General features: G+C 50.0%; 1 protein-coding gene across 1 annotated transcript in view; it reads left to right on the plus strand.

Annotated features, from left to right (window-relative positions):
• Positions 1-1,451: 1,451 nt before the first annotated feature.
• PKP1 (plakophilin 1) overlaps positions 1,452-22,847 on the plus strand; it is a 49,942-nt gene continuing 28,546 nt past the window's right edge. The window contains exons 1-2 of the mRNA XM_049858289.1: positions 1,452-1,990; positions 12,949-13,055. Of these exons, the coding sequence (XP_049714246.1) occupies positions 1,789-1,990; positions 12,949-13,055 (309 nt within the window). The 5' untranslated portion in view covers positions 1,452-1,788. The remainder of the gene's footprint in view (positions 1,991-12,948; positions 13,056-22,847) is intronic.

The raw sequence follows: 22,847 nt of genomic DNA on the forward strand, positions 1-22,847 counted from the left end.
AACCTTCCAGTTAGCAGCTGAGCACTTAACTGTTTGCACCACCAGGAAGCTGATAGTATAACATAGCTGGAGGAGACCCGAAAACAAGAAGCTGACCAGGCTACACTACTCCACGGCTGATAACGTATGTTCAGAGTGAGAACCTGAGCCACCAAAAAGTATGTAAAGTATGTTCAGTATCTTTTGCTTACGGAAGCAAGGCAGGCTATGATATCTTTTAGAAAGATTTCCATTAAAGTAGCTTCGAAACTACTCAACTCCTGTTAAAAATACCAAATTTGCTGGTGTAGGCTATCTCAGTGCTTGAGGAGGAGGCGACTACAACAATAAAGCACCATTGCATGTGTCCACAGGGATATTGTGCACATAAGAGAATGAACTTGGTAGTGGCGCACACGGTTAAGTGCTCAACTACTGGTCATAGAGTTGGCAGTTCGAACCCACTCAGGGGTACCCTGGAAGACAGGCCTGACGATCTGCTTCCAAAAGACGACAATCTTGTAAATACCATGGAGCGTTCTATTTGCACGCCTGGGGTCACCATGAGTCAGAATTGATTCAATGGCAACTAACAACGAACAGCAACAGTCCTGGAATCAGATACTCACGGTGGAGTCGTTTTATGGACAAGTCACCCTTCTAGTGTTTCAGGAAGGATCTAGGTAGGATTCAGGGCAAACTTAATTTGCCTTGAATTAGCTAGCATTCCTTCATTCAACCATTCAAAACCCTTTTTTTATACGAGCTAAGAATGGAGTTTCAGAGAGAATCTACTGCTAAACCAAAAAAAAAAAAAGGAACCCGGTTGCCCTCAGGTTGATTCCCACTCATAGCGACCCTATAGGACAGAGCTGAACTGCCCCACAGAGTTTCCAAGGAGCACCTGGTGGATTCGAACCGCCGACTTTTTGGTTAGCAGCCGTAGCACTTAACCACTACGTCACCAGGGTGTCCAATCTACTACCAGCAAGGTGTTATTCCTGGTCATACCCACACGCGACAGGTGTACAACTTTGCGGTTTTGTATCCCAAGTCTGTGGTCCTTGGTGTGGGCTTCACGGCCCCATCTCACGCTCTCCGCACTGCAGGCTGCCTTACAGGAGAGTGGGTTGTCTCCATAAGGCTGGGCACTCCCTCTGAGCAAGGACTGGCCTCTGCCATCAGTTTGGGAGCCCCCTCTGACAGCGCTGGTCTCAGCCAAGACATCAGCATGAAGGGGGGAGGGAAGGCTGAGGGAGAGAACTCTTTAGGCTCCTGAGTTGAGCACATATTTTCTCCATGAGCCGGCAGGAACAGGACAGAGGGGCGTCTCCCTGGGGCCTCCATCGCCTGCGCTGCTTCCTGCGCGCCGTGGGGAGAGGGAAGGGAGATAAAGGAAGAGGGAAGGGAGATAAAGGAACAGGGAAGGGAGATAAAGGAAGAGCGCGGGGAGATACCGGCCGTCCCACACGCAGGACGCGCAGCCCTGCCCCCAGAGCTCTGGCTCCCGCAGCGGCAGGGCCCAGCAGCTCCGCGTCTGAGCGGCGGCGGCGCGCGGCCGAGTGGAGTGGGTGGTGCAGGGCAGGGGTGGTATATCCAGTCTGACAGAGGGCGGGCCTCGTCAGTGTCAGCAGAGGGACGAGCCGGGGTGGAGGCGCCAGGAGCAGCTGCCGGGAGCTCTCACCAGGACCACTCATTCTATGGCCGTAGGGAGCCGCTGAGAGCCACAAGAGCACGCTCCGCCTGCCCGCCGCGCCTCCCGCGTCGCTTTGCTCGTCCAGGCCCACCCCGCGCGCGCCTCCCGCCACCATGAACCACTCGCCGCTCAAGACCGCCTTGGCGTACGAATGTTTCCAGGACCAGGACAACTCGACTCTGGCTTTGCCGTCGGACCAAAAGATGAAGACCGGCACGTCGGGCAGGCAGCGCGTGCAGGAGCAGGTGATGATGACCGTCAAGCGGCAGAAGTCCAAGTCTTCGCAGTCGTCCACTCTGAGCCATTCCAACCGAGGTAAAGGTCTGGCGACCGCGTGGCCCGGGGGGCCCTCCCGCGCACCTCCCCGCGCGCGGGGGCCAGGCCGCGTGCGCCCGGGGGGCTGCAGGTGGCCGAGGGGCTGCCGGCTGGAGCAGGGTAGTGCGCGCAGCCGAGCCCCCGCCGGTGCAGACAGACAGTAGCGCGGCCAGGAGCCGTTCGCCGGCTCCACGAGTTCGGCGGCGCGCCACTGGGCGCAAAGTGGGTGGCTCTCCAGAGTGCCAGAGGCTGAGGGCCCCCTTCAGGGTCGTTCTCCGAGGACCGGAGGACTTAATTTCCTGGATTGCTGCTCGGGTAAAGAAAGGGGACCAGCCCCGTGTCCTATCCTGTCTCCCGCCGGAGCAGTGGTTGAAGTTGTGCGCCTGCTTCCCCGCCCCTTCCTGGGCTTCACGTTCTATTGCGCCCTCAGTCAGGCGGGACCCTGTCCTGGTGCGGCCAGTGCGTGGCGGCGGAGTGTGGCGAGAGGTCGCTGAGGCAGGGGTGCGGGCTCAGGAGAGGCGCTGTGGGAAGTGGAGCCGATGGGGAGCTGGGACAAGCCTCTGATGCTCCAAGGCACATCCGCGGGAGCCTCCTCCTGGAAGAGGCAAGTCTGGTCCGAAGGTCACGCGGGGCGAGTGTGCTCCTTGACGAAGGAAAATGGACAGGGATCCCCTCTTTTCCTTGTCGCTAACACAGAAACCCCCTTCCCACTGATTTCCCTTACCACACCCAGAGTAAGTAGGAACAAGCGTCCTAGGCAGAGTAGGGAATGGGGGTGTCAGGGGTGGGGATCCCACCGGGCCCAGGGAGTATCCCCGCAGAATCCTCATGGGTGCTTTTCCAGTCTGGGTGCTGGGCCTCAGTCCCCCAGGTTGCAGCCTCTGTGGGTACCAAAGCCCCCAGACTGGGGGTGGCTGGGAGAAAGGGATAAGGATCCCAAAACTAGAGGAGTAAGGTGCAGACCCTGACATGTGGGGACTTTTCAGACCACATACCTTAATACAAAGAATTCCCAGTAACAATCACACACGAATTAGTAAATCTGTGATTTTTATTTATTTTTTTAATTTATTTTTTGTTCTTTTATTATTTCATTCTCCTGAATTTAGTAAAATGCCAATACAGACTCTGCAGACTGCAAAATGTTGGTGTTGTTAGTAGCCGTCAAGTCAGCTCTGACTCAGTGCCACCCCATGTGGGCTCAGTAGCACAGGTCAACCAAGATTGATTTATTGAGCAAGTTGCTTGTGAGAGGTGGTGGTAGCGGAGTGGTAAACAGCAAAGAGACACCAAAAGGCTGCGGTGTGTGTGCCCTTTGTCCTTCCCAGGCTCCTGGCTGCTCTCACACCAAGTTTCCACCCGAGGTCACGCGGCTCCAGAGCATTTGCCCCTTCCCGTTTCTTGTTGTGCCTTGGTAGCTGCTTATGAGCCTTTTTTGGAAGTAGGTTTGGAGTAACAAGTGCTCCCATTTCTGGCTATAACCCAGAGCACAGGTCAAATCAACCTACTGTCTTCCCTGAACATGCCTTACCTGTCCCCTTGCCCTCCCACCCCGTCCCTAGCCTGAGCTCCTATCTCACAGTTCCAGAAAAGTCTCACACTGGTTTCAGATGCCCCAAGCACCCCATCTTACTCCGACCCATCCAGATATTGACTGAACATCTGTCTTTTTGGGGTGCTGTGTTTCTGGTCTTCACGTTTGTGGGTAACATCTAAGTTCCCCTGTTTACTTCTCCACCCCAGAGTCCCCCAAGGGGCTTCAGCCAGGTGAGGGTTGGCTCCAATGGCCAATGCATACCTCTCCAGAAATGGGGCTCTCCAAGGACTTATCCTGTAGGCGCGTACCCTCTACTCTCAGCTTCTGGGGAGGCTCCCAAAGGGGGCCAGTTTTCCCAGTAGCATCCTAGCTGGAAGAGGTCGTTCGGCTACTTGGAGCTGGTGTTTCTGGTTTATCTGGCTTCATTTTCATCAGATTTCCCATCCTCTCCATCAAAACCACCCAAGCGTTCCCTGTTTGGCTCTGTGGCTGGCTTTACTCACCCTGCTCTCTCTTACTCATATTGGTTTCCATTCCTTGGGCCTCCTCTGGTTCCTCAGAGGGGTGAGTTGGGTGCTATGGAAGGACCGTTAAAAAAAAAAAAAAAAAAACACTGTTGCCACCAAGCTGATTCTGATTCATTGTGACCCTATAAGACGGAGTAGAATTCCTCCATAGGGTTTCCAAGGAGTGGCCGGTGGATTCCAACTGCCGACCTTTTGATTAGCAGCCGAGCTCTTAATGGAAAGACCATATCCCAGGCTATTCCCCTTGTACCCTGGACAGACCCTCACTCTTCTTTAGTCTCTGGAGAGTGAAGAGGCCAGTATCCCTGGCATCTTTGATCTTTTTGGTCCTCCTGAATCCCATCCAGGGCCCACCTAGTTAAGAACCCTTGCCCTAAAGATGACCACCCACACCCCACAGGCTGCCCTTCAGAGTGCCTGCTGCTCCTGTACCCTGTAAAGAACAGTCAGGGCAGTTCCCTCAGGAACAGGCCACCCCACCCCTGGCAACAGCACTGACTTTTTCTCAGAGCCTTCCCCAGCAAAGTTTTGTTCTGTTAGGTCACTGAGGAGGAATTGAACCACCACAGGCTAGAAAAAGGAGCCCCATGGAGAAGCCCAGAACCAAATGCCCATGTCCACCCATGCTCTCCCTCCCTGAACACAGTAGATCGAACAGACCCCTGGCCCTGGTCAGGCAGCCCTGGAGGAGGGTGAGGGTCCTCTCTGCGACCTGGGGACATTGCAGGCAGAGGCTTCTCTGAGCTTGCCTATCCATCTTAAGCTGGCCCCTAAGTATTATTTCCCATGGCTTCAGAGGGTCTCTGTGCACATCAGGGTGCCTGGGGTGCTTTTCTTCTCACGGGAAGCCAGATCATGTGTGAAGCACAAGGAAAATGAGAGACCTGGCTGCTCAACAAAGATCCTTGCTGGGTAAACTTGACTCCTCTGAGGCTGGGAAAGTCCCTCCAGGGTTGATAATGAGCTTCACTGTACGGGGGGGAAGTCCTGGGCACACTGGTTATCCAGCCCAAAAGGAAACTCTTCTCCACATCAGGGTCTTTATAACTTCCTTTGGCGTCTCTTCCTAAAGCTTACCCCAAATCTCACTGGATCCCATCCCACACACCACCTGCCACCACCTTGAATATACGTCACACACAGTTTAAGTAAATGGGCTCCCTTTGTCGAAGTCTTATTCTGGGGAAATCGGAACACTAATTTGCGTGGCACTAATTTGCTTAGGGAAACCCTGGTGGCGTAGTGGTTAAGTGCTACGGCTGCTAACCAAGAGGTTGGCAGTTGGAATCCACCAGGTGCTCCTTGGAAACTCTATGGGGCAGTTCTACTCTGTCCAATAGGGTCGCTGTGAGTCGGAATCAACTCGATGGTAGTGGGTGGTAATTCACTTAGACAAGTGTGGGTCCGTCCTGCTTCTCTTTTCTTCTTAGAAGTAACATTTCCCATCTAAAATGGCCAAACCTCTATTTTTGTCTGGTCTGAGACAGGAGTTGGGGGATGACATTAGGCTAGGGGAGGTGCCTGTCTCCCCTTCCACCATTCCTTTGTCTGTTCGTCACCGTGGCAGGCTTGTGCTGGCTCCTCAGCAGAGCACAGGCAAAGGCTCCTCGCTCAGAAGCCCTATCCTTAGTTGGCTCCTTTGTGTTTGTGTTTGGCTATGTCTCCGCAGGAACCTCCCCCTGAGTGAAGGTTCTGTTCACACTTCTCTCTTGAAAGTTGTCCTGTCCTGACCACAGAGAGCAAGCAAACATCACTCCTCGACTTGTTTTCTCTGGACCAGGCTATGATAAAAAAAATGGGAGATGGTAAAGAGAGATTGGGCGTTAGCTTTGTTCCAGGAGCAAAACATACTAATTAGGCTCCAAATGAACCAGTCCTTTTTTCTTTACAATGTATCTTGGCTTGAAATTGGAGTTTTAGGCAGAATTTCCGTTGGCCTCTTATAAAAAAAAAAAAACACATGCAAAAATGCTGAGTATCCTGGGGTGTTTCATGGCAAATGACGTTTCCCTGGGTCCTACTCCTTTGCTAAGCTCATTGGCAGAGAATGAAAAGATAATATTAATAAAAATCCCTCTCCCTGCACATCAAATTGTAAATATAGATAAACCAGTTGTTCTAGGTTAAAAGTCTGGGAAGTACACCTGCTATGGGATGTGACAGCTCAGAAGGTGTGTGATGTTTGAGCAAAGTAAAACGGAAGAATGTTAGCTCTCCTGACGTGAAATTCTCCACATGCATATACCACACACACGCACACACATGTGCACACACTCGCACGCATGCGCACCCACACTCACCACCCAGTCAGCTTGCTCTGGCCAGAGCCCTGGCTGATGTTAGCAGACTTGAGCTGTAATCCGGGTCTGCCACTGACTGGTGTGTGATCTTGAGCAAGTTGTTGCCTCCCTCAGGGTCTCTCTGGAACTCTGAGAAGTTGGGTTAGATCATCTCTGAAGTGCTTTGCCACGTTAACACTCTGTGAATAAATTACGTCATTCCCTGCCTCTACAAACCATTTGCTCTAAAAGACTCTTCCCCTCAAGGCGTATCACTCCGTCGTCTCTCTTGTAAACATTTTAATATTAAAAACAACAACAAAAACCTTCTAATTCACTGCTCTCAAACTTGGCTACACCTTGGAATCACCTAGGAATTTTTAAAAGTGCTAATTCCTGGGTCCTGCCCCCAGAGATTCTGTTTTAATTTGTATGGGATGGGGGACTGTCTGAGCATCAGCACTTTTAAAAAAACTCTTCAGGTAATTCTGATGTTCAGCAAAGTTCGAGAACCACTATCCTAGTCCCCATTCTTCACTCACGGTAGATCCAGCTTGGAGATCACACCCACGTACTGACGCGCACACCTTGCTCTTTTTGTCGCACACACACATGCACACACACATCTAATGCAGTAGTTGCTGGTGACTGTTTTTAACTCTGGACCCCTGGCCAAGTGACAGAGTTTTGTTCAGGTCCACACTAACCCACCACCCTGCCCCCCTATGCCCATCCTGTCCCCACAGGATGCTTCCTTCCGCCCCTACCCAATCCTTAGGGTTAGTGGTAGCCACAAACAGCTCATCAGAAAGCAGCAAGATTCCAGTAGAGCTGGGTTGGCACACATCCGAGCAGAGCCCTGGGAGTCACATGTGCTGCCAAGGGAGAAGAGAGTACAGGCCGGAGCAGCCGAATTTGTTGTGGCATTTCTGTTCTGTATGTGTGCCTAGGCAAAGGGTAAGAACCACACCAAAGTGCCTGGTGAGGTTGTGCTGAACTCCTTGCCCTCATCAGGCTCATGGAAGCTCCAGAATAGGGGAGGCATGTCCACAGTGCCCCCAGCAGGCCAGGGCAGTGGTAATGGGTGGGACACCTGGCATTCTCCTCCCTCAAGGCACCTGAACCATCCCACAGATGCAACTCTTGCCAAATCTTGAAAATCTCAGGAGTTTGGCTCAGAAGGGTCTTCTTTGGCTGTTCTTCATCTTATCTAATTTAAATTCTGACGGCTATTGACCTGGCCTTACTGGATACATGAGTGGCAGTGATTTCAGTGGGTAAAGTAGAAGGCGTTTTCAAGGCTGAAAGATAATGGGCTTTCATGCTGAGGGACAGGTGGGCTTTATTCAAGAGTAGAAGAAGCTAGAAGTGAGATCAGCCTTATGGAGCACAGATTCAGCAATATATAGCCCTGTAGAGCAACAAGTCCTCCCGACCAGCCAGAGAGAGGGATTTGTGGGGGGGTAAGAAGTGGGGTGGGGGAGGGTTCAGATGACTTTTGCACCTGTGGGCAGCCTATTGGCCATGTAAGCAATGTCCTTTCTCTGTGGAGTGAGGGGTAGGGTGAGGATCTAGTGGAAGCAGATCCCTTACTTCAGGAAGTTCCTAGCTTGATTGGGAAGACCCAGGCCCTCCTTTCTGAGAGAAGGGTACATAGGTGTACACACACACGCGCACACACACAAACACACAGAGAATGCACAGAAACCACACTCCAAGAAACACACAAGGCAGCCCAGGGTGAGCGGTTGGACAGAGTGCTGACGACGGTGGTTCTGCTGGAGGGCTTGGAGAGCTCAGAGCTGGGCGGGGCCAGCTCCAGGAGAAGCTGATTTTTGTGTAAGCGTTTTGAATGTAAGGAGAGGGCTTGGCTGAGAAGAAGAGAAAGAATGTTTCAGGTGTGGTGGGTGTGCCCTGTTTGGAAGCTTGGAGGTGGAAGAGGATGAGTCATCCTGGCAAAGGTTTGCTTGTCTCCATTGGAGAAAGAGTTCCACATATAATAATGAAGGAGCTGCCTCCATTTTCAAAGCTGTTATAGGTGAGAAAGCTTGGGTTGTCTCAATGACACAGTGCGAATCAGTCTGCTGTTGTCTAAGATACCAAAGGGAAGCAGCAGCCAGGGACGCTGATCATCTGAGTGGTAGATTTTCTGAGACACTATCCCTCCGGGCCTGGTTTTATACCCTGGAACACTGTCATAAAATGAGACAAGCTACATGGACAGAGCAGCTTGTATAGCTTGTATGTTAGGAAAGCAATACAAGCTCTGAGACATTTGGCCTTTGACTTGGGGTCCTGGGGGTGAGCAAATATCTCTTGGGATGATGCACAAGTTGGACAAGCATTTTGCTCCCGGTGTACGTGCCCACCTGGAAAGAACAGTGGAAGGCAAATGCTTGGCTGGGAGGATAGGGGGTGATTCTATGGGATCAGCTGGGTGCCGGCTCACCTTCCCTCGCCGTCTTTGGGACCAAGAATTCTCCTCAAAGAAGTGGCCTTGGAGTGTTCTGGAGCTGCACTTGGCTTCTCTCTCTTCCCTGGTTTACTCACTGCCAGGGAGTTCTTTGGGTGGGAGGAGGGCCTGGTGGAGTAGAATTCTGGTTCCTTTCTACAAGTAAATGGGGAAGTTCAGCCTCTAAACACCAGGCATCTGGGCACCTTCACCACAAGGGTGGGCAGGGCACAAGAGCCAGCCAACTGAAAGGGCCAGCTCAGTCCAGTTAGGCCCAGCCCCAGCCTGTGCCCAAGATCCTAAGCAAAGAAGAGATACAATTTCCGAAGTGCAGGTTGGTGGAGAGATGACTGCGGTTACTCTGCTGCTGTTCAGGGGGGATGAAGAAGTGAGTTCTAGAGAAGTCAGGGGACCAGGAGGAGCGGTGGAAGCCTTCAGAGCTATCACCGTTGCTCTCACTGAGAAACCCCATTTTCTTGCTGTTGAGCTTGACTTTCAGGGGGTGTTACCAGCCAGACAGCCCAAGGTCAGGTGAGGGGAATGTGGGATTCTGTTGTAGACACGGGATTCTTACAGACAGAGCTCACCTGAGCCCCTTGATTATGTGGCATACTGCAAGGTGTGACTATGGTATGTAATGTCTCTGGACCCCTCTGCTCCCACACTGCCTCAGCCCCAAGTGAAGCTTGCCTTCTGCCTGAGAAGCAGTACTGGCTGGGGTGAGGCAGCCTCAGTCTCACAGGGGAGCCGTGCAAAGCAGGTTAAGGTAGGCATGGGGCTGTCTGCCTCCTGATTACAGGTGGACCTTAGGAGATACCCTCAGGGGCTGCCTGGAAGGGCCCAGAGGTCTTGGCCCACCCACACTTGTTATCACCAAAGTCCCCACAGGGACATGGGAACTGGATTTGGGAATTATAGGCATTTCAGAGGTTACCTTGTCCACCCTGCCTTCGTGGTAAGAGTCCACCACACCCAGCACACAGAGAAGAGTGCGTGAGAGGAAGGGGCAGGGCGTGGAGGGAAGAGTAGAGAGAGTTACTTCATCTGGGCGACTTCCAGGGAGGTGGACGGCACTGTGGACAGGTTCCCTCTCAGAAGCGGCAGGGCTCAGTGGGCGCTTCTCCCAGCAGGAGGCCTCGCCTGGGCTCTGTGGAGCTCTTTGTCTGTCACCACCCCAGATTTTCCATCCGAAAGTAGCTGGCTGACCCATGCCTGCCCTTGGATGAGAAATACCTGCTCGTGGGTTGAAAGCCAAGCAAACTCCAGCCTGCAGAGTGATGGGAAGGATGATTAAAGTGGGCGGGATGGCGGGGAGGCAGACGAGACTGGCCATCAGCGGCCCAGGGTCCTGATGGGGCATATGTGGCTATGGCCCCGCTTCGCCTGAGAGCTAGTTCTGGACATCTTCGCCCTGAGATTGCCTTCATTCATCTCCTGGTGAAGGCAGCCTTTCCAGAGGGGCAGCTCCTGGAACATTGAAAGGCACAGCTGACTGTACTCAGTAGGAGCTTAGAGTAAGTCAGAGACTCAGAGGGGCCACAAGGCAGAGTCCCAGGATGTCACTCACAGGGGGAAGTCCCTTCAGGAGTCAGGCCTGTAGGTGGGGCTTTTGAGAGTAGGGCTGCCTGAGGCTTGTCTCTCAGGGATCAGGGAAGGATTCTGTGACAGCCCTGAGGCAGGCAGTAAAGGAGGTGATGGGAAGCCTTTGATGTGGACCCTTCTTCCTTGTGAGCCAAGCCCTCTCTCTGGAGGAGGAAAGCTGGACTTCTCTGAATGACATCAGGCTTGTGTTATTGTAAACACACAACCACAGGACGTTGGAGCTGTACGAGATCTTTGGGGGTATAGAAAGGCCAACTCCTCTTTTTACGGAAGAGAAAGCGAGGCCCAGAGAGAGCAAGTGACTTATCAAGTGCCACAGTCAAGACAAATTTCAACACCTGTTGACTCCCAGGGCAAGTCCTGTCTGCCACAACCCAATAGCCCTAATGCCCAGTTGGTCCTCCATGATGGAGTGGGGAGGGTCGGGGACAGTGCCCTGCCTTGTGAGTTATGGGGTAGACATCTGACATTGGACAGAGGAGGTGGTTCCAGGCAGGACCCAAAGCTTCCCCTTTGCTATGCCCTCTGCTCCCTTCTGCCGCAGACCCGGTTCAGATATCCCAGTTCCTGGAAGAGACTTGGGAGTCTGAGTGGCCATGGCAGATGGAGGGAGGGGTTAATTTAGCCAGATGAGCCCGTTCCCATTGCTGTCAATTTGATGCTGACTTATAGCCACCCTATAGGACAGAATAGAACTGCCCCATAGGGTTTCCAAGGCTATAATCTGTATGAAAGTAGACTGCCATATCTTTCTACCGCAGAGCAGCTCCTCAGTTTGAACTGCTGACATTTCTGTTAGCAGCTGACCACTTAACCACTCTGTTGCCAGGACTACTGGCAGCCAGAGGAAATCACCATCAAACCTTCATCTTCCTAGAGGATGTTTTTGATGTGGGAATCTTCCATCACTTTAGAGATAGCCTGTTGCCATTGAGTCAACTCCGACTCCATGAAGGCCCGGATTGTTAATATACCCAGCTGCTAACCAAAAGGTTGGATGTTCAAGCCCACCCAGAGGTGACTTGGAAGAAAAGCCTGGGAATCTGCTTTTGAAAAATCACCCGCTGAAAACCCCGATCCCACACAATTCTACCCTGACACATGTTGGGTCACCACTTTAGAGATTAAAAAAGTAAAAACCAAACCGTTGCCCAATTCTGACTCAGGGCAAGCCCATGCGTTTCAGAGTAGAACTGCACTCCATAGGGTTTTCAATGACTGTGATCTTTCAAAAGGACACCACCAGACCTTTCTTCCAAGGCCCAACCTTTCTGTTAGTAGCCAATCACTTAATCATTTCTACCACCCGGAGACTTCACTTTAGACATAAGGAGTACATACTCCTCTTAGAGGCCCCATTGGAGCTTACCTTTATGCCCAGAACCCATCATTAACAAGAGGGCCCAGTGAGGAGCAAGCCTTTCTCTGGATGTCCAGACCATAGGGACAGGGCTTGCCCCGCATGGAGTTCATGGTGTAGCTGAGAGAATGGAACATCAGGCAGGATGTGACTTGGGGTACACACAGTAGGCCAGTATGTGTTTAGAGGTAGAAGAGCTTTCCTTGGGCAGGACTGGTCAGAAAAGTCTTCCTGGAGGGGGTGAAGTCTTGAGCTCAGGTTGGTAAAATGGGTGAGATTACATGGTTATGGCCAGGGAAGGAAGGCAGACTCTGCAAGGGGGCTGTGTGAGCAGAGTCATGGAGGTGCAACACGCCTTCACGGACTGCGAACAGACCAGCATGCGTGGAGTTGGGGCTGTCCTTTCAGATCCGCCTCACAGCCAGTGAAGGGGAGAAGAGGGGGGTGGCCCCACCAGGAGGCCAAAATCCAGTTCTGCTTTCTATAATTCAAAATCACTTTGCTGCTAATAACCCTAATGACACTCTGTTCTCCCACAGAGCCTGTCATTTGTGGGTCTCCAAACACTCTGAAAACATTAATTAATCCTCACCAAGGCCCTTTGAGGTTGATCACTGCTCCCCCTTTAACAGCTGGAGCATCTAGGTGATGAAGGAGGGGGTGGAAGGTCACCTGGTCACTGAGGGGGGCCGGACTGAGATTTGAAACCAGAGTCCTGCCCGACTCAGACTAACCAGTCTTCGCTGCTCTGTGGCCCTGACCTCAGGGCTCTAGACCTCTAGTCGAGATCCTGCCAGCCTTCTCTGGGTGGGAAGCTTATCTTTATGGAACGAGGAGTTGTGATTCCTTGGAATGGAACAACGGTGCTCAGAGGCCCTCCAAGACAGCTCTTCGCCTGTAGGTGTCAACCAGACAGCTCAAGAAGCAGGGCAGCCGTTAGGCCTCCAGGAAGGGGTTGGCCAGGACTTTTGCAGCTGTCACTATAGCAGTCTTGCTGGCCCCTCTGCCAGCCCTGGATGTGGAAGATGTGGTGATCAGATGGAAGTGGCCACTGGTGACATCCCACTCTCCTCTTCTGGTTGCTCAGACTGGCCTCCTCCATGGGGTGTGGTGGACTTAGATGCAGAGGTGATACCCTGGGGAGGAGGGGTGGTGAAGAACATGACCGTCACTTTCCTAACCCCCTTCCTTTGCCCTCAAGGTTCCATGTATGACGGCTTAGCTGACAATTATAACAACTACGGGACTGCCAACCGGAGCAGCTACTACTCCAAGTTCCAGGCAGGAAATGGCTCATGGGGATATCCGGTAAGGAACGGCTTCCATTCAAAAAGATTTGGAATGTTTGTGAGGCTGGTTTGGGGTTTACAGTGGAGAAAACCTGCAGTGTTTACTAGGAAGAGTGATGCAGGTAGGAAGCGGCTGCTTTGCTCTGTGAAGTACAGCTCACCAATTTTGACCAGGTCTGTGCACTTGGCCATTATTTCATAAGTGACTCTTAATGCATCCTCCTATTTGGGCTGATTGGATATTTCTGAATGTCTTAAATGAGAGCATTTTAGAAAAAAGCATTAAGAAAAGAGCTTATTTAATTTTTTTCCTTTCCCAATATATCTTAATTAATCATAAATTTAAGAGAAGCTTGAATTTTCTATGTCCATTTGTAGACCAATTTAGATGTCTGTAGGAAAATCCTAAAGGGGGCTCTCTGTTGAGTATGGGTTGATGGTCAAGGAGGGGAATCTAGAGGTCCTCTGAGACCAGGAGAGCAAGCCCACCTCAGTGACTCCTGAATAAGAGACTGTGTGCTGGAGGGGAACGTGCTGGAGTTTGTAACAGTCAGACAAACCTGGGTTCAAATTCCAGCTCTTGAGCAAATGACTTCAACATCTGAGCCTCAGTTCACTGTAAAGAGGACATAACAAAGTCTGCCTGTTGGGGTTATTGCCTGGATTACATGGACACGAAAAAACATAATGGTTAAGATTTGTTTTTTTTTTTTTAATTAACACGGATAGAGATGATTCTAGATCTCTTAATCCTGGCTCAGTCACTATCTTTCTATGTAATCTCAACCTACTATCTCAACCCAACAGATATTTATTGGGCCCTAACTCTGTGCTAAATGCTCTGGATACAACCTTACAAGTCAGGGCAGGAGCTGTGTTCTATTACAAGTCAGAACTATTGGACTAGATGACACCCAAGCTTCTTGCAGTCCCCAAATTCTATGAGTTTCGTTTACTTTCGTTGATTTCAGCAGAAACCTCTATCATTCTTGGGAATTCCTTTGTGAGTCCGGTAAGACAGTACAGATGGGGCTGGAGGCTGCTTTTACATGGGAAGCTGGGAACACTCTCTTCTTGAGGCTCCTTTAGGCGGTATTTGCTTTGAGCAAACATTGCTCACAGATGTCACCCTGGTTGTTGAAGATCCTGAGGTCCTGGGCTAAGGAGAGGATGGGTAATTTATGAGTCAGTGGTCCTTATATCATTAGTTTGAGTCCTACCTTCCTTCCTAAAGTCTTCTTGGGGCTGATTCTGGAGGATATGTCTTTCTTGCTTGTTACAGATTGAGGATTAAAGGGAAAGGTTAAGTAGATTTGCTGCAAATTTATGCCCCTCCTTTACCTTTTCCCTGATTCTTGACGTCAACCAACAACCTGCAATGCCACATATATACAGTTGACTGAGCCCATTAAGCTGGTTGATCAGGCCCAGGTGTGAATAAAGAGCTTTGACACAAAGGGCCACAACCATGCAGACTCAGAAAATGACTTAGTAACGCAGTGTAAAGACCCAAGAAAAGCAGATCCCTGGACCAACAGTCAGAGTGAATAACCAGGCTGACAGTACAAAAGTTACATGTCTTCACAGAGAATCAGAGGTTGGAAGACTTAGGCTCTAGGCATGGTTCTGCCACTCACTGGCTCTGTGACTTTAGATAAGCCTCTTAACCTCTCCAGGCAGCAATTTTCTCATTTGTAAAATGGGTATGACAATACCTGCCGTGTCTACTTCACCCCCAGGTTCATATCGTGCTTCATTGACTGTGATGTGTTATCAAAGGGGCAGTGTGTGATTATTACACTTGGAAATTTGTAACTAAGGCCTATAAGGGGACAAAAAACCAAACCAAATCTGTGGCCCTCAAGTCAATTGCAACTCATAGCGACCTTATAAGTGCATCTAAAAAAAGATCCGCACATGGCCAACATTGAGAATTTTGCTTCTGGTTAATTAGCTCAATCCTCAGCCATCTCACCAGCTTTTAATGCTCCCAGTCTGCCCCCCACCCCTCCCTATGCCCAGTTTCTGACAACCAGTGAAAATCCTTTTCCTTCCCCCCTCCCTCAGACCCAACCCTCCTCACTGGCGGGACTTCAGACATGACTCATGGCAAGGTAGCTGCTGAGGCATGTCCTGTCTCCTCTCAATTCAGGAGAGGCTATGGGAACAGGGAGAAGCTGAGCACACACTAGGTTTTGGCAAAGGGGGCGGGGGGCCAAGTAGGGAGGAAATGGAATAATTGATATTGGAGCCAGACATATAATCAGCCGTGGACTGGGCAAAAGCAAATGGGGTCCAGGCTTAGGGAAAAAGAGAACTGAAGAAGAGTAAATAGAAATCCACGGTGGTGAGATAATGCCATGCCTGTGGGATTTTCCCATGGATGGTACACCTGGCACAGAAGGATTTTAGTTCCTTCCCTCTGGTTAAACCAATATGGCAGCAGAAGGCAGGGAGCGTGGGGGGGAGGGTGTGGCTCTCAGCAGAAGCGTTGTCAGCATGTTCTCAGGAGCTTATTAATACTGATGAAGGACCGTTTCCTACAGATACTTTATGTTCACTCAGTCAGCCAACTTGTATTGAGCAACCACTGGGGCAAGGCAGTGAGCTGGGTGCTATGGACACAGATGAAAACACTGTCTTTGCCCTCAGCGAACTTCTAGTCCGGTTGGAGAAGCACAGAGGTCAGCAGACAAACAGAAGGCTGGTCTTCGTTGCTGTACTGGAGTATTCCACCAAAACCGCCATTGTTCAGAATAGTTCGAGAACCTCTAAAAAATTTACTGTCTTCAGGATCTTTTAGGAGCCATGTAAGAAAACCAGTCTCATTTCTTTATTGCTGTAGTTTGTGTTTGACCATAAATGACATTACTCACTTTGAACACCTCACTCTTCAGATTTGGCTCCAGTTCCAAATATCAAACCCACCCTTAAATAACAAAGATTTGTCACCACGAAGTATAGATTTTATTTAAATATATAATGAATCTACAGGCAGTTCCAAAAGGGAAGTATTTTAAATGTTTAAAAAACATTCTTAGTGTTATTTTATAGTTTTACCTCATATTCTATATCAGGAGATGCAGATCATCTAAAAAAAAACCATACTATTTGTAGCCCATGGTCACTTATATTACAAATTAAGAAAATTGAAGATAGTTACTTTTGTAATAAAACAAAACTTATAACAAAGTTAAAACACGAAACAAACCAACCTGTTGCTTGACAGTCAATTTTGACTCTTATGGAACTGCCGTCCCTCTGGTTAGCAGCCGCTGCTCTTAACCACTGCGCCACCAGGATTTCCATAGCCTTGCAAAAAAATATAAACTGGTTTAAGAAAAAAGATTGACGCAAAAAAGGTCATTGGCTCAGCCATTCACCTCTCTTGACTGGCTACTCCTACTTCCTCCTTCTTCAGAGACAAGTAAATGTCTGCTGGGTGACAACATCGGAGCCCCAGGACCTCAGGGAGAGGGAGGAGCCAGGAGAGCTGGGGCAAAGGACCACAGTCTTCAGCCCCTTTCAGCCCCGATACCCAGTTTCACAAAGACTCGCCTGCATTGCTCTCGTTCTCAGAACCAGACTTGTGAAATATTAGAGCCCCAACTGGACAATTTACAGTTGAGGAAACTCAGGCCCAAAGAAGACAAATGACTCATCTAAGGACACAAAGCTGGTTGATGTTTCAGCAGACTAGACACACTTCTAGCCTAGTGGTGTTTTATTTTGATTACCCCAGACAATTGCACTTTTTATGATGGTCATTTCATGTTTTTCTGCAATCTCAGTATTTTAACACTACAGCCATGTTCTAGGGATTTGCAAGAGATCCGTGTCTTTTAATTCATTGATTTCCTTTCTCCCTCTGTCCCTGTCCCCAGCAAACAGGCTGAATCCCTCTTTGAGGAGTCATCCTGGCTCAAAAGAGGCAGGAGAGTAGCCACGTTTTGCCATCCTAGACTCAAGCATTACTGGGGGTCAGGGTAAGGTTGCCAGATAAAATACGATGTTTGGGACATACTTACACTAAAAAATTATTTTGTTCTTTATCTGAAATTCAAATTTCACTGAGTGCCCTGCATTTTTATTTGCTAAATCCAGCAACCCAAAGTCAGAGTATCTCCCCATTCATTTCCTGTAGTAAAAACAAGACCCACTAAGGTGCTCCACTCCTAGGCTGGGACCTGAACAGAATTACTACAGGCTGTACCATTTTTGGTGAGAAAATGGAGGCATGGTGACCCGTCTTAGGGGTCCCTGAACACCTTCCAGTTGGTCAGCTGAGGACCAGGATGAGGGGGGTAGAGAGCAGGAGCCATCGGAAGGCACGACCCTTCTATTCCGAAGTGAAAATAGGTTTTTATTACATGAGTTTGTCCTCCCTAGATGAAGCTGAAGCAAGTGATTGATTCTGATTTCCAGGGAATATTTCTGGATTAGATGATAGTCCCTCTTCTATCAACCCCAAATCTAAAGAGTTCTCCTATTTTCAAATCAGGAAGCACACCTTGAGCATTCTGTTCTTCTGGGAGTCATTTCATATGAAACTTTCATTCGTTGTGGATTGGACTAGAGCATCCTGCCCAGGATCTGCCCTGTAGAGGAGAGAAGCTCTGCAGGCACCATCAGCCAGGGGGTCAGGAAAAGGCATACTATGACAGCCACCATATCAAATCACCCAGCCATGCTCAATTAAATCCCGCTGGCTCTCCTGAGGGTGAGAATACCCAGGAATATAACCAGGGAGAATTCTGCCTCTATCTTAGTTTGTCCTGTTCCTGACCCAATTTCTCCACTTTAACCCAGGACTTGCCAGTAAATCTTTCTCCCAGCCTCTTCTCAGTTGTACTTGGCTAGTTGCTATGTCTGTATTGGATGATTCCATTATGACAGGGCCTCATGGACAACTTGCTAGGGACCCTTACATTGAGGATCCTGCCCTCCTAAACCCCAGAGCAACCTGGGTGACCTCTTTTACAGGCGAGAAGACTGTGGTTGCACCAAGTTTCCATAAAAACCATAAACCAAGCCCACTGCCAGCAAGTCAATTCTGACTCATAGTGACTCTATAGGACAGAGCAGAACTGCCCCATAGAGTTTCCTGGTGGATTTGAACTGCCGACCTTTTGGTTAGCAGCCTTGGCTCTTAACCACTATGCCACCAGGGTTTCCAAAGGATTGGGAAATCCAAGCACAGTGCTCTGCAGGCTTGTGGTTCAGCCTCGGTCACAATTAGCCACGTTGACTGAGCATCCACAAGGGGCAGTACTCTGTGCCAGGTACTGCAGAAGGGGTGCCAGAAAGAATCACTCAGGACCCTTGTCCTTGAGGTAACAGAAAAAGACCATTCATTGTGGATTCACAGTTAACAGAGGCAGTTCCAAGAGAGCCTGATATGGTGGAACAAGCACTAGGCTTTTGACAGGAAGTTCAGGTCCAAATCATCCCAGCTCTTCCCCCAGGCAAATTCTTAACCTGGCTGAGCCTCAGCTTCCCCATCTATGAAATGGGGGGGTTAAGGATATGACATATCTGACGAGCAGTGGGAGGCCTGGATTCCATCTCAGCTGGGCTGCTACAAGCCTTCACCTCTCTATGCCTTGGTTTTCTCATCCACGGAACTAGGCAGGTGGACCAGGTCCTAGCCAAGGACTTACACAATGCTGACTTTCCAGGACTTTGTGTGTCTTGAGAACAGACTCTGAGTGGTGGCAGGCCCCCATAGCCAACGCCTGTGCAATCTCTCCAGGCCAGTGAGGACCTGGGGACAGGGTCAGCAACTCTGACCGAGACCTCAGCTCCAGGCCTGCAGATAGATAGCTTATGGCTTCTGCACCTCCTCCCTGCTTTATCAGAGCATCTCCAGGCACCAGGAAGACAGCAGTTAATTAACCCTTGAAACAGAATGGAGAGTTGGCAAGACCTCATTTCCTTTAGGTTTACGGAGAGGGAAACTGAGGCACAGCAAAGTGCTCTGCCTGGTCACTATCTGGATGTAAAACTCAGACCCAGCCCCCCTCCCTCTGCCCCATTTCTCAACTCTGAATGCCACTTTTCAGATGCACAAACCGGGTTCCTTTGGCAATGCCTGCAGGGCCCCTGTGTTTTCTTGAAAAGTCCAGGTGCGGGAAAGATAGAGAGTGGATGCAGGCTCCTATTCCCCAGCAGCTGAGAGGGAGCGACTGATGTGTTTGCCAACTCGGTGTACCTTCTACTTCCAGCTTATGACTCACCCCTGCCCAGCCCTGGGATGTAGGAGGGTCCCGAAGGGCCCCAGGCTCTCACCCAACAAGAAAAGGCAACCATCCTACTTGCTGAGGGACAGAATGTGCCTCCTGGAAGAGAATGGAGGCGAGTGAGCAGAGCAAATGGCCAGCTCTCGAGACGCCCCTCCCTGTGGAGAGGGACAGCCCAGAATCACAGAAATATTGCTGCCTCTGGAGACGTTACCTGCATCTGAACTGCAGAGAAGACTAGGCAAACGTCTAGGCTGTGGAGTGTTCCTTGGGGTTCTTTTGCAAGCCACAGTCCATCAGAATGGCTTTGCTTTCCATGTGCCTAGTTTCTGTCACCTTTCAGGTTGGGGCCAGATTCAAGCGGTTCCCTTCCAGGGCTTGTTTTTCCCTGCATAGCTGATATCAGCCCCTTAAAGATATTTGAGGCCTCTTTGGAAACCCTGGTGGTATAGTGGTTAAGAGCTGGAGTGCTAGAGCTGCTAACCAAAACGTCAGCAGTTAAATCCACCAGATGCTTCTTGGAAACCCTGTGGGGCAGTTCTGCTCAGTCCTATAGGTTTGCTATGAGTTGGAATTGACTCAAAGGCAACAGGCAATGGGTTTGGTTTTTGTTGTTGTTGTTGTTCCTCCTGACTCAGGGTTGGAAAAACGTGGGAGGCCTTTTAGAGTCAGAGATCATGTGGAGAAAAGGAAGAAGCCCTGGCCTGGGGGCGAGGGTTCTCCAACACTGCCCAGATGACCCTTGTAGGACCTCTTCCCTGCTGGGCATCAGGCTTATCATCAGTAAGACCAAATGGTGACTCAGATGGTCTCCTTGCTGCTCTTCTGTCTTTCCTGGTGGAGGGAAGTCAGAGAGCGCCCCCTCCCGATATTAGCACCTCGGACTTGCAGAGGGAGGAGAACAAGGTTCAAGGAATAAAATGAAATGATATCAAGCTCCAAGGGGGAGCTTGAAAATCAAGCTGAGGGACCCAGGGACAGGTTTCTAGGGGAGCTGAGCTTTGAACTGGGTGTGAAAAGAGAGGAGGCCTCTATCTTGGCGGAGGGGGCCGCAGATGAGAAACACTCCTAGGTCAGGGGCTGTGGTCTGAGAGCAGCCCAGGGCCTCCCTTTCTGATGCTTCACAAAGCACAGGTGTCACGGGAGGGCAGCTGGCTGGTTGAGAAAGCAGCTCCGGGGTGTTGTAAGTCTCCCTGGGCTTCTGCACCTGGTTTCCAGGAGCACAGACCTCAGGATGCTTCTTTAACCTGAGGGAGCACCCCGGTCCTTCTCCTGCCCCGGGGAGGAGCATACAGACCCAGGAGAAGTCAGATTCTCCTGGGCACTGCCCTGGCTGTGTGGATTCTCAGGGAAGCGAGGGCAATTTGGCCGGAATGTTCCGGGAGAAACGTCACTGCCCAGGGACACAGTGTGGTGGCTACGTGGTTTCTGGGGCCATCAGTGGGCCTTTCTCTCAGGGTCCACAGGGTGGAACTCCACTCTACTTGTGAGAGACGACAGAAGCTGGCTTGTGTCTTCCATTAGCTTCATCAATCAGCAAATCTCCATTGAGTACTTCCGTTCCATTGGTGTAGAGATCTGAGTTTATGGCTAGACTGGGAAAGCTGATGCTTGGATGGACATGGCATCAATTTCAGCCAACCTGATGTGATACTGTGAGGCAGAGAATTTCCATATAGGTTGGGTGTTGTTCTCCCTGCCTTCTGTCTCACACATGTATTCAAAACCCTAGAAGCTTAGAGGGAACATATGAAGAATAAGAAAAATTATAAACTCCTTTTTTTTTTATTTCACTCCAGAAGATAATTAGTGGAGTTTTGTTTTTGGTCTTTTTTTTTTTTTTTTGGACACAAATGAATCTACTCAACCAACAAGTACTTAAAATCCTTACACTGTAGTTCAAAACAACGAATAGATGAAACATCATAAGAGAGAATAGAATTAAATGCTAAATTTTGTAGCACAAGCTTACATCAGCCTCTCCAGGCCTCAGTTTCCTCATGTGTAAATGAAGGGTTGGGGCCAGGTGATCTCTCAGGCCCTAGCCCCAGAGTCCTGGAGGTTTGGGGACGGGCCCTCAGGTTCTGGATTAGTAGGCAAGTGGCAGCTTGCAAGGCTGCTTGAGTCCCGCCGCACAGATCTTCAATCAGCACTCGTGTGGGAAGGCTTCCAGTCTTCAGCCCCAGTCGTTTAATAGTCCCTTGAATTAAAAAAAAAAAAAAAAATTTTTTTTTTTTTTGAATTAGTGTAGCATTTTAAACTTACACAAAGTGCTCATGCTCTCATTTCTCTACCTGATCCTGCAGTCTTGGTGAGCTAGGTCCATAAACCAGGCACAGTCATTCTAATTTGAAAATTTCAGGAAAATCAAGCTACAGAAAATGCAGGGACTTGCCCAGAACCTCCCAGATAGATCTGGAAGAACTGAGCCAGCCCTGTGGACTTGGGGAGTTGGGGGTGGGGTGGGGCTGAAGATGGAGGGGAGGAAGGAGCCCAAGGGCACAGAGAAAAGGGAGCCAGGATCTTCTCTCCGCTGGACAAGCTCCACAGACAGGAAGAGGGATACGGGGGGAAAGGCCATCCCAACAAAGCCCTGGGTAGATATTGGGGTGCCTCTTCTCTAGTTTGAGGGTTTTCCTGTTGTCACCGGCCTCAGTGAGATGAACGCAGCAGCATTTCCCAAGCGGGTGGGAAGAGCCATCCCCACCCTTTGCCAGGGTGAGGCTCAGCACTGCCCCAGGGCTCTGGCGTGTCTCTGCGGAGGCCTCCCTGCCCCAGGAGAGCAAGCTCAGCTGAAAAACAAAATCAAATCTGGGGGGAGAGTGGGAAAGGGGACAGGTAGAGACACTGGTGAGGAGAGAAGTGGCTGTGAGCTCTACAGTGGAGCCCTGCCCTCTGCCGCAGCCTCTACACCATGTACCTGGAAGGTGCAGGGCTGGTGGGGTTTGTTCTGCAGCCCTGGGCGGGTTGAAAAGGCAGCTGTGACTTCCAGCAAGGGCTGAATCAGACTGTCAAAAGAAAGAAGAAGCCTTACAGGTTGCTTTGTAGTTGGGGAAAGTAAGGCTCAGAGAGGTGAGGTGACTTACCCAAGGCTGCATAGCTAGTCAGTAAGAGGACCAGGACTGGAAGCCAATCAATGACTCCTTGCCCAGTGCTCATTGTTACACTGTTACATCATGCTGGCCTTCGCTCCTGTGGCAAGTGTCCCAAGCTCAATCCATTGTATTCCTCTCACAACTTTTGTGAAATCATCATACTGTTATTTACTATTTTTATGGAATCATTTTTCAATTTCCATGCTTTTATGTTGGAAGGAAACTTTATATCACTCATTCAAATAGAAAAACGGTATCCCTTGCCATAAATGAAGGCTAACCGTAATGTTAATAACCATAATAATAAATAGAATAAAAAAAAACATTATTTTTTAAAACAAAACAACATTACAGTTCAAAGGACTAATGGACCATGTGAACCATGCAGCCTCCACCAGCCTGAGCCCAAAAGAACTAGAAGGTGCTCAGCTACACCACCCACTGGCTCTGACAGGGATCACAAAAGAGGGTCTCAGA

This window comes from Elephas maximus, chromosome 18, assembly GCF_024166365.1.
Source record: "Elephas maximus indicus isolate mEleMax1 chromosome 18, mEleMax1 primary haplotype, whole genome shotgun sequence".
Classification (NCBI taxonomy): Eukaryota; Metazoa; Chordata; class Mammalia; order Proboscidea; family Elephantidae; genus Elephas; species Elephas maximus.